Here is a 12167-nt window from a genome sequence, read left to right on the forward strand (position 1 = left end):
TGTGCTGGTAAAATTTTCATTTGTGCTGCTATGGTTTTTGAGATATTAAAGATTATTTTTTAGGTCATTCAAAGGTCACCATCCCCCCAGCTTGCTCCAAAATGAACCAAACTAGTCTACTTGTTTAGTGTTTCGTTTGTGCTGATTTGTGCTATTAAAATTTTTGTTTGTGCTGCTATGGTTTTTGAGATATTAAAGTTTTTTTTTTTTTTAAGGTCAAGAGGTCACCATCCCCCCAGCTTGCTCCAAAATGAACCAGACTGGTCTACTTTTTTAGTGCTTCGTTTGTGCTGGTTTGTGCCATCTTATAGCTGCGCATTAACATGTCTCACATGGGTGACGCAGGGGCGCTATGAGCTCAGTGAAGCTTTTCAAAATTGAACAGGTGATACTTTCACTTGCAAATGTGTAAAAGACTGAAGTAAGTGTGTGTAGCTTGCTGGAGACTGATATGCTTGTGTCTCCAGGAAGATTATATGGGCCAGAATTAATTTTTTGTGTGGATACAATGAATTATTTTACGAAAAATAAAATGAAAATCACGCTCCTTTCAGGAATCACTGCTGAGTTTGAAACAACAAGAGAAGCTGTGTAATTTCCGACGGTACATGAACGCAGCAGCGTACTCGCCTGCTGTGCTTGTCCCCGCCATCTTCACGCAAAAAATAAAACTCTTAATATCTCAGAAACTAAAGCAGCACAAACGAAAATTTTAACGGCACAAACGAGGCACTAAAAAACAGACCAGTCTGGTTCATTTTGGAGCAAGCTGGGGGATGATGACGTCATCACTCAAAAATAAAACTCTTAATATCTCAGAAATTAAAGCAGCACAAACGAAAATTTTAACAGCACAAACCAGCACAAATGAAGTACTAAAAAGTAGACCAGTCTGGTTCATTTTGGAGCAAGCTGGGGGGATGGTGACCTCTTGACCTTAAAAAAAACAAAACTTTATCTCAGAAACTAAAGCAGCACAAACGGAAATTTTAACAGCACAAACAAACACTAAGCAAGTAGACCAGTTTGGTTCATTTTGGAGCAAGCTGGGGGGATGGTGACCTTTGAATGACCTAAAAAATAATCTTTAATATCTCAAAAACCATAGCAGCACAAACAAAAATTTTACCAGCACAAATCTGCACAAACGAAGCACTAACCACTCAGTGTGTTTGCTTGGATTTTTTACGTGGACGGGGGGTCAGGTTCACAGAGCTCCCAACTTCCTCTCTTTAGTTACACGTTCACATTTCCCGTTTTCTCGTCTTCGGCTTCAGTAAAGGGAAAGTCGACACAGGACTCAGTGTGAAATTAGAAAATAAACTGTGCTCAGGGCCACAGCGTCAGCGTGTGGCACTGTTGGCGCACTGTGGGTGATATTTTTACACGTACCAAAATAAAATAACATTCAAAGATGAAGATTAGATTGGCAACTGAAAGTAAATGTTTCACAGCAGCTGTTGTTTGATTGTTCGGAGCTGAAAACATCAAGCTGCATCCAAATGACAGGACATCTCTTTAAAAAAAAAAATCCTAGGAATTTGTTGACTACAACTGCTAAAATATTGTTTCGGGATACTTTACTTCCCTCTGCAAAAAGTCGGTGGATATACATTGTTATTTTTCAGATGGTCGTGTGATTCCAGTGTCAGTTCGTCTCTTCATCTGCTTCACTCAGTCGCTCCTCTCCTCTCCTGGATGCCGACGACATGGTTTGTTCTTTCTCCGCTAACGGTGACACTCTTCAACTCTGTGCATGCACTGTCTGGGATCGTGCACGTGAGTGTGTGGATCTGGGCGTCAAGCCAGCGAGCGTTGTCTGGGTTTGATCCTGCGATACAGCTGCAGAGACACAAACACACTGTGTTCACGTCATTCTCAAGACACATGAACTGGAGAGAGTCCAGACCGGGAAAAAGTAGGCCAGATTATCTCAGCTATCTGGAATAAAATGCTCAGAAGGGACTGTGGCGACTCGAAAGCTGCTAGCAGAGCGCTGACTTTGGCAAACAGCTGTCACTCAAAGCAACCACGCCCCTAATTACTCATAACTTGACAATTTAGAATGGATTAAACAGATGAGTTATTTAAAATAAATCAAATAAAATCACCACCAGGACAGTTTTTATGAAGGGAAAACTAGCTATCAAGACTAAACGCCTTTTTTGTACCAAGCTGTACATGTTTATTTATGCTGTAAAGTTGGACAATTTAACATGGGTCTCTACAGTGTGTCTTACTTTTGGACACAGCCTCAAGCGGCCATTCAAGCAACTGGAAGATGTACCAGTTACGCCCTAATAAAGAATACACTGGTGAAATGGAACTGCTGAGATAGACTCCAACAACCCGCCAGTGGAGTAAGCGGTTGAAGATGACTGAGTGAGTGAGTGAGCAAGCGGTGTGATAAAAGCCACCAGGAGCCGCTGTGCAATAGTAGTCAGCAAAACTCACTCCCCAATAGCTAAAAGGAGCCTGGCCACAGTGGCTGAGCCCAGGTTTGAGCCATCTGCTTAGAGCGTTCCCCTTTCATGCCAAAGGTCGTGAGTTCGTCTCCCGAGGGGAACAAGTGGGAGGAATCAACACAATAAAGACGTCAGTGGTACACTGGCAAGTCTTGCCGAAAGGTCTTTTTGGTCTTCAGGATGATGAGCGGCTCATCATATTCTCATCACTCACTCATATTCAACCCCTTATCCGGGATTGGGTCGCAGGGGCAACAGCTCCAGCAGGGGACCCCAGACTTCCCTTTCCCGCTTAACATTGACCAACTCTCACTGGGGGATCCCAAGGCGTTCCCAGGCCAGTGTGGAGATATAATCTCTCCACCTAGTCCTGGGTCTTCCCCGGGGTCTCCTCCCAGATGGATGTGCCTGGAACACCTCCCTAGGGAGACACATGTAGACTGAATGGGCATACTTCCAGGCCCCCTCCAGGATCCTTGTGAGAGTGAAGAGCTGGTCGGTTGTTTCACAGCCAGGATGGAACCTGCATTGTTCCTCTTCAATCAGAGGTTCGACTACTGGCCAAACCCTCCTTTCCAGCACCCTGGAGTAGACTTTATCAGGGAGGCTGAGTTGTCTGATGCCCCTGTAATTGGCGCACACTCTCTGGTCCTCCTTTTTAAATATGGGGACCACCACCTCAGTTTGCCACTCCTTTGACACTGTCCCAGACCTAAAAACAATGTAGAAGAGACATCTCATCCAAGACAGTCCCTCCACACCCAGAGCCTTCAGCATTTCTAGACGGATCTCATCAACCCCCAGGGCCTTGCCACTGCGGAGTTGTATGACTGCCTCAGGGACTTCGACCAGGGAAATTGATGAAAATCCTCCATTATCCTCCAGCTCTGCCCCTACTATAGAGGGCGCTTCGGTCTGATGCAGGAGTTCCTCAAAGTGTTCCTTCCAGCGCCGGATTACATCTTCAGTTAGGTCAATGGAGTCCCATCCTTACTGTAGACAGCTTGGGTGGTTCCCCGTTTTCCCCTCCTGAGGTGCCTCACACTCCTCCAGAAGCACCTTGGTGCTGACCGAAAGTCCTTCTCCATAGTTACTCCAAACTCCTCCCGCACCCACTACTTTGCCTCCCCCACAGCAGAGGCTGCTGCCCTTCGGGTCTGTCAGTACCTTGCCTTCCGAGATAATATATCCCGGAAGGCCTCCTTCTTCAGTCAGATGGCTTGCCTGGCCACTGGAGTCCACCACAGTGTTCGAGGTTTGTTGCCCCAAGACCTTCAGGCCACAGCTGCCCGCTGCAGCTTCAGGAATGGAAACTTTGAACATTGCCCATTCTAGTTCAATGCCCCCAACCTCCACAGAGATGCTAGAAAAGCTCTGCCAGAGGTGTGAGTTGAAGATCTGTCAGACAGCGGGCTCCTCCAGACGTTCCCAGTTCACCCGCACTATCCGTTTGGGCTTACCAGGTCTGTCCAAAGTCCTCCCCCACCCTCTGATCCAACTCATCACCAGATGGTGATCAGTTGACAGCTCTGCCCCTCTCTTCACCTGAGTGTCCAGAACATGCAGCCTCAGATCAGATGATATGATCACAAAATAGATAACGATCTTCAGCCGAGGGTGCTCTGGTACCATGTACACTTATGAGCATCCTTATGTTCGAACATGGTGTTCGCTATGGACAGTCCATGACTAGCAAAGAAGTCCAATAACAAATGACCATTTGGGTTTAGATTTGGGAGGCCATTCCTCCCAATCATGCCTCTCCAGGTGTCTCTGTCATTATCCATGTATGTGGTGAAGTCTCCCAGTAGAACAAAGGAGAACCCCACCGGAGCTTATAGGAGCATATAGGACTCCATTCAGGGACTCCAAGAAGGCAGAATACACCAAACTGCTGTTCGGTGCACACGCACAAACAACAGTGAGAGTCCGCCCCAATACCACCCGCCACCCGAAGGCGCAGGGAGGCGACCCTCTCATCTTCCGGGGTAAACTCCAAAGTAGCGGCGCTCAGCCGGGGACTCGTTTTACTCTACATTAACCTTGTGTGATGCTGCCAGATAGGGTGGCTCTTTTAAGGCACTTTTCTACTTCACAAAAGTAGCACTACCTCTGCTCTACTCGGCTCAACTCTACTCATTTTTTTTTTGCTTTTCCAGTAGGGTTAGCACCTGGTACCGGGTGCTTTTTTAGTACCTGCTCAGGGTCGGTTCCAAGCGAACCGAGCCGATAATAAAACATGACGTCAACAGGCTGCCGGTCACTGACTAGTCAGAGAACGTCGTCACTGGATGGGTCATGAGCGCGCCGTCCTACACAAGAATCAAACCCGCCATTTTTAAATAGTCACAGCGGTGTTACAGATACAGGGTTTTTCCATTCGTTTCACGGCGAGTTTTTTTTTTTTTTTACTCGCACTGGTCCATGGATGAGTTGCGGACGTTTGTGTTTGGTGGCGGAGGAGAGAATACAGAGAGGTGGATGAAGCGATCCGAAATGAGAAAATTTCACAGCCTTTAGCCGCTCACGGGTACCGGACATTACAGCAATGCAGAGAACAGTTGAAAAAGCTTAAAAGTGATTACAGGACCACAACGACCGGAGTAGGTCGGACCGTAAGGGCTGGAAACGGTTCGACCGAAGGAACGCTGTTTACGGACACCGACTAACAAGCACCCGGAGGCAGGATGGCCGCGACTCGGCCACAACTTTGTTGGAAGCGACGGGTGGTAATTGTTTTTTGTGACTTTGTCTGTAGTCTGCTTGAAAGCACCGTTTAACGTTACTTATCCCATTGGTGGGAAGCACACTTTAACAAGCGAAGATTTTGAATCTAAACTTGTGTTAAAGTAACATTGTTGTCTCTTGTATGCAGACACAGTGAGCTAGCTGATTGGTAACTAGCGAGCTAGCTAACTCTGTACTCCGCTTTAAAGTATTAACTTCTGATAGAAAAACACCTCAAGTCAGCAAGACAACAAACGTTTACATCTAATTTTGTGCCATTACTGTATTTTTTTAACATGTCGTGATTTTGTTTTTGTTGAAGAATCCATTTCCATAAGCGAGGAGGGTTCGACCATCAACGTCCAGCACCACACAGCAACGTGTCATCACTGGTAAGAATAATGTCTCACATCATGTAGCTTTTAGCTCCAAAATGTATTTCCCAAATACGATGTGTGTATATATATATATATATATATATATATATATATATATATATATATATATATATATATATATATACCAAGGTCCAGCAAAATCAAAGTTTCAGTTATCTCAGTTGCTTTGCATAAAAGTCATGTTCTTTCGAATTATGCTCCAAATGGTCTGATTTGTTGGAGCATAATTTTGAAAAAACATAACTTTTATGCAAAGTGACCAAGATAACTGAAACTCTGGAGAATGATCATACAGAAACTGAAAGGGTTTTTTTTTTTTTTTTTTTTTTATTTATTTATTACAATTCTTGCTTTTTTTAGGGGGGGAGGGGGGGGGGGTCACTCTGTATGTACGTGTGTGTATATATAATTTTTTAAAACTTGCTTTTGTTAATCACTTCCCTTTTCTACCTTCATTATTGTCCAGGCCATCCTGAGTGATGTTGAGGTTGAAGCTGAACTGGGTTCAGTGTGATCGACACATCTGACTGATCCTCGTGGAAGCTGCATTTAATCGGGCAATCCTTGACGTGCTGGGTGAGTATATCCATGCAATGCATGACCGGGGCGTGTATCCTGCGCTCCCACCCCAGGACTATAGACACATGGAACTTTTGTATAGTTTGTGTTGCAGATTTAATTTTTTTTTTGGTATTTGCTCTTCTTTTAGTTGCAGTAAACAATTTGACTTATGTGATTGTATCATAATTTCAACAGTAGAGTCAACAGTAAAAAAAAACAACATTTTGTCATTGACGTTTTGGTACGATGATAGTTCATTTCCAAGAATTTTTAATTTGGGATTTGCTACTCCAGAAGACACTGCACATTACACCTGGCTAAATCTTTACAAAGATGCTGGAATAACCATGTCTCAACTGAGATTTTACCAAATGGTATTTAACATAAACTAAAAGGTTTAGTCACTTCAGTGAAGGCACCATTACATCAAGGAATTCTGCCTATACAAGGTTTAGGGTTTGATGTGATGTAACATTTTACCACAAACTATTGTACTGTGGTGTATAATTCTGCTGGATGACTGATACCAAACCAGAAGTAATTTACTCAGATATTTTGAACAACCAGTTTTACTGTCTGTTTACTTCCATTTACATTTATGACCCCATTAAATGTAAAACTTATTTTACTACTGGATTTTGCTTAAACGGCTTTTCAATTTTACATTGCCTCTCATCTCAGGGTGCTGACGCTGCAGAAGGGTAGACAGACAAAGGAACATCACACGAGATACAGCCACACAGTTATTCACATCAGCGCAAGTGACATTAGGTGAAGCACTCTAGGTCACAAAAATGGACATAGAGAGGACTTGTGACCTTGCCAGAAAGATGTCTGCACCAATTAATAGTCTCTGGTCCGCTCCCCTTCCGGGGTAATAATGAGGCATTAAATTGGTGGCTGGTGCAATTTTGTAGACAGCAAGGCTTTAGTTTTATTGATAATTGGCCTTCGTTTTGGGACTGCAGTGGCTTGCTGATGCCGGACAGCCTTCACCCTACTGGGTAGGTGCCGCCATCTTGTCTGTGAACATAGCTAGATGTGGGTGTGGAATCCATTAGTTTATCGAGGAAATTTGTGCAGAAAATCCAGTATGGTGATAGTGCAGTTTATGTGGCAGGAAGTGAAATTTGTCAAATTGAGACTGTGGCCTGTTTCCGCAGATGTGTACATAAAATGCATAGAGGGATATGCCTTGCAAACTTAATACCCATTACTACACTGGATGATGATGGAATTGAGGATGGCCCGCTGGCTGTTCCCGCTATATCAAATATTTTGTGTCTGCTACCGACAACCCACGTGGGACTTCTTAAACCTTGAGCTACTTCCAGGCATCTTGTATGCTACTCTGGAACCACCCCTAAATCCCAACAGTCCAATTGTCAACCCCACTGAGGTCCTTAGTCTGGTTCTCATTAACATAACAAACTCAATATGGCTCACCACTTAGATATGATTGGTTATCTGAAACCTGGCTTAAACCCACTGCTGTCCTCCCTTTAAATGAGGCCTGCCCATCGGCATACACATTTAGTCATGTCCTTTGTGATATGAAGCAAGGCGGGGCTGTTGCTCTAATTTCTAAATCTGGGTTTAGTTTACAAGCCGTTGGGGGTAAAAAATGTAATTCATCTGAATAGCTGATTCTCCGCTCTGCCCAAGATGCTATGTATAGCCAAGGTCACAAGAATAAAAATGAACTGTGCTTTGTCATTGTATATAGGCCCCCTGGCCCATACTCTGAATTCTTAGATGAATTTGGTGAGTTTATCTCGAACTTGGCAACCCGTGCAGATAACATTCTGATTATTAGTGACTTCAACATTCATAAAGATAAGCCTTCTGACCCCCTCTACAAATCATTTATGAACATTATGGATGTATTAGGATTCCAGCAATGCATTTGGGGCTTGACATACATTAGTGGAAATACCCTGGATTTGGTCTTCATGTGCAGTGTTGCTGTCACAAATATCAACATTATGCCTCTTGCGTCACTGGTCTCTGATCACTCGCTTATTAAGTTTACAATTTCGTTGCCGTGTTAACTGGAACAAGAACCTTATTTATCATTGCCGTGACAGATCAACTCTTCAACTGCGGTTGAACTCAGACTGCCTGATATCTTAGCGTCACTTTTGGAAAATGATCATTCAGTTGGCAGTCTTGTGGACAGTTTAAATTCAGCGCTCAAAACTACACTTGACATGATTGCGCCACCTATAATACCACCCCCCCCCCCCCCCCAAAAAAAAAAAAAAACAAGACAGTCACTTTGGTCCAATGATTACTTGCATGGCCTCAAGCGTAACGGTAGAGGTCTAGAACGAAAATGGCGCAGTTCAAAATTAGATGTATTCCACCTTGCGTGGTGTGATGCTATCTTAGACTATAAGCATGCACTGCTGACTACAAAGCGGACCTATTACTCTGATTTGATCAACAAAAACAAGCACAACTCAAAGTTCTGGATCGACACGGTAGCAACACTTATTCATGGACAACCACCTGTAAGTCGCTTTCCTTTCATAGCACAAGATTTCTTGGATTACTTTGAGAAGAAAATAGATGACATCAGGTTAAACTTATCCCAGCATGCCTTAACCCAGCCACCACACCCTACTATTACTGAGGTATTACCTAGATTTACAGAATCTGAGAGTATTTCACCGAGCGTGCTGACAAAATATTTAACATCTGCCAAAAGGACAACCTGCTTATTTGATGCTACACCAACAAAATGGTTTTGTTGTGAAAGTGTAGTGACACGGACCCACAACAGGGGGCGCAAATGAACGGTCAATAGATGAGCCAAAAAGTAACAATTTAATGTTGTGAAGGTGCACAACGAATACACAATCTCAGAATCTGATAACAGTCAATCCACAAAGGTGACGTGTGGGCAGGCTCGAGGATAGAAGACGTCTGTCCTGAGAAGAGCCGGAACCACACGATTTCCGCCGCCACCGAACCTGGTGAATACTGGAGCTGCCAAGTCCCGAATTCCCAGGTGATCACCGTCCCCGACTGTCGGATCTGGTACTGCTGGCGAAGAACAAAGACAGTCAAGTGTGGGTGTGTGTACACCCCGTAACAACAACGGTGGGAATGCCACCTCCACCTCTAACACACACTCGTGCAGCGTCTGTTTAACCACTTATCTGACGGACGTAGGATGAAACAGTCGCGACCCACGCCGGTCCTCTGGTTGACGGCTGCAGAACAATAGCTCTTAGAATCAATTAATACAGGCAGAGACAGTTACCTCCATAGAAGTACGATATCTCGGCAACGAGGTGGAGATGACGTCTGGTCTTTATGGAGTGAGATGCTGTAGAGTAGATGGGTGACAGCTGTCAAGAGATAATGAGTGACAGCTGTCACCCCCGGCTGTGTCCGTGGCAGCAGTGCCCTCTCGTGCCTGAAGCCCGCACTTCAGGCAGGGCGCCCACTGGTGGTGGGCCAGCAGTACCTCCTCATCTGGCGGCCCACACAACAGGAACCCCCCTCAACGGGCGCCTCCTGGCGCCCGACCAGGCTTGTTCAGGTGACGGTGGTAGAAGTCGGCCACGAGGGCCGGATCCAGGATGAAGCTCCTCTTCACCCAGGAGCGTTCTTCGGGTCCATACCCCTCCCAGTCCACAAAATACTGGAACCCCCGGCCCATCCGACGGACGTCCAGGAGCCGGCGCACCGTCCAAGCCGGCTCCCCGTCGATGATCCGAGCAGGAGGCGGCGCCGGTCCGGGAGCACAGAGGGGTGAGGTGTGGTGAGGTTTGATCCTTGAAACATGAAAGACCGGGTGGATCCGCAGTGAAGCCGGGAGTTGGAGCTTCACTGCGGCAGGACTGAGGACTTTGAGGATCTTGTATGGTCCGATATATCTGTCCTTGAGTTTCGGGGAGTCCACCTGGAGGGGGATGTCCTTCGTGGATAGCCACACCTCCTGCCCGGGCTGGTAAGCAGGGGCCGGGGATCGCCGGCGGTCTGCATGGGTCTTCGCCCTCGTCCGGGCCTTCAACAAGGCAGAACGGGCGGAGTGCCACACCCGACGGCACTTCCGCAGGTGGGCCTGGACCGAGGGCACACCGACCTCTCCCTCCACCACGGGAAACAACGGGGGCTGATACCCCAAACACACCTCAAATGGGGAGAGGCCGGTGGCAGAGGACACCTGGCTGTCATGCGCATACTCGATCCAGGCCAGATGTTTACTCCAGGCCGTCGGGTGTGCGGACGTCACACAGCGCAGGGCTTGCTCCAATTCCTGATTGGCCCGTTCTGCCTGTCCATTGGTCTGCGGGTGATACCCGGACGAGAGGCTCACAGTAGCCCCCAGTTCCCGGCAGAAGCTCCTCCAGACGTGTGAGGAGAACTGGGGACCACGATCAGAGACGATGTCGGTGGGTATCCCATGCAGACGGACGACGTGGTGGACCAGGAGGTCTGCTGTCTCCTGGGCTGTTGGGAGCTTCGGGAGGGCCACGAAGTGGGCCGCCTTGGAGAATCGGTCCACTATCGTGAAGATGGTGGTGTTGCCCTGGGACGGCGGGAGGCCCGTGACGAAATCCAGGCCGATGTGGGACCAGGGGCGATGAGGCACAGGTAGCGGCTGGAGAAGTCCTTGGGACCTTTTATGGTCTGCAGGCCTGGATGTACTCCCGGACGTCGGCCTCCATAGACGCCCACCAGAAGCGCTGCCGGACAACTGCCACGGTCCTTCGCACCCCTGGATGACAGGAGAGCTTGGAACCGTAACAGAAGTCCAAGGCTGCAGCTCTGGCCTCTGGTGGGACGTACAAACGGTTCTTCGGACCAGTTCCGGGGTCCGGGCTCCGTGCCAGGGCCTCCCGGACGATCTTCTCCACGTCCCAGGTGAGGGTGGCCACGATAGTGGACTCAGGCAGGATGGGCTTCGGTGGATCCGACAGTGCAGTTTTGACCTCCTCTTCGTGTACCCGGGACAAGGCATCCGACCTCTGGTTCTTGGTCCCGGGGCGATAGGTGATCCGGAAGTCAAAACGCCCAAAAAACAGTGACCAGCGGGCTTGCCTGGGGTTCAGCCGCTTGGCGGTCCTGATATACTCCAGGTTCCAATGGTCAGTGAAAACCGTGAACGGCACAGACGCTCCCTCCAACAGGTGTCTCCACTCCTCAAGAGCCTCTTTCACCGCAAGGAGTTCTCGATTGCCGGGGTCAACCTGCGTGAAAAGTAGGCACACGGGTGAAGAACCTTATCAGTCTCTCCGCTCTGGGATAGCATGGCTCCTATCCCTGAGTCAGAGGCGTCCACTTCAACCACGAACTGGCGGCTAGGGTCGGGCTGCACCAAAACTGGCGCAGTAGAGAACCGTCGTTTCAACTCCTTGAACGCGGCTTCGCACCGATCCGACCAGGTGAAGGGGACTTTTGGAGAGGTCAGGGCTGTCAGGGGGCTAACTACCTGACTGTAGCCCTTAATGAACCTCCTATAGAAATTAGCGAAGATGAGCCAAAAAGTAACAATTTAATGTTGTGAAGGTGCACAACGAATACACAGACAATCTCAGAATCTGATAACAGTCAATCCACAAAGGTGACGTGTGGGCAGGCTCGAGGATAGAAGACGTCTGTCCTGAGAAGAGCCGGAACCACACGATTTCCGCCGCCACCGAACCTGGTGAATACTGGAGCCGCCAAGTCCCGAATTCCCAGGTGATCACCGTCCCCGACTGTCGGATCTGGTACTGCTGGCGAAGAACAAAGACAGTCAAGTGTGGGTGTGTGTACACCCCGTAACAACAACGGTGGGAATGCCACCTCCACCTCTAACACACACTCGTGCAGCGTCTGTTTAACCACTTATCTGACGGACGTAGGACGAAACAGTCGCGACCCACGCCGGTCCTCTGGTTGACAGCTGCAAAACAATAGCTCTTAGAATCAATTAATACAGGCAGAGACAGTTACCTCCATAGAAGTACGATATCTCGGCAACGAGGTGGAGATGACGTCTGGTCTTTATGGAGTGAGA

At 47.5% G+C, this 12167-nt stretch overlaps 1 protein-coding gene across 3 annotated transcripts in view; it reads right to left on the minus strand.

Moving 5' to 3' along the window:
* Window positions 1-999: 999 nt before the first annotated feature.
* LOC117531694 (apoptosis-stimulating of p53 protein 1-like) overlaps window positions 1000-12167 on the minus strand; it is a 196264-nt gene continuing 185096 nt past the window's right edge. For all 3 annotated transcript variants that reach the window (XM_034194801.1, XM_034194800.1, XM_034194799.1), the window contains one exon: window positions 1000-1842. In XM_034194801.1, coding sequence (XP_034050692.1) covers window positions 1801-1842 — 42 coding nt within the window. In that variant the 3' untranslated portion in view covers window positions 1000-1800. The remainder of the gene's footprint in view (window positions 1843-12167) is intronic.

The sequence above is a fragment of the Thalassophryne amazonica genome, chromosome 19 (genome assembly GCF_902500255.1).
Source record: "Thalassophryne amazonica chromosome 19, fThaAma1.1, whole genome shotgun sequence".
Taxonomy (NCBI): Eukaryota; Metazoa; Chordata; class Actinopteri; order Batrachoidiformes; family Batrachoididae; genus Thalassophryne; species Thalassophryne amazonica.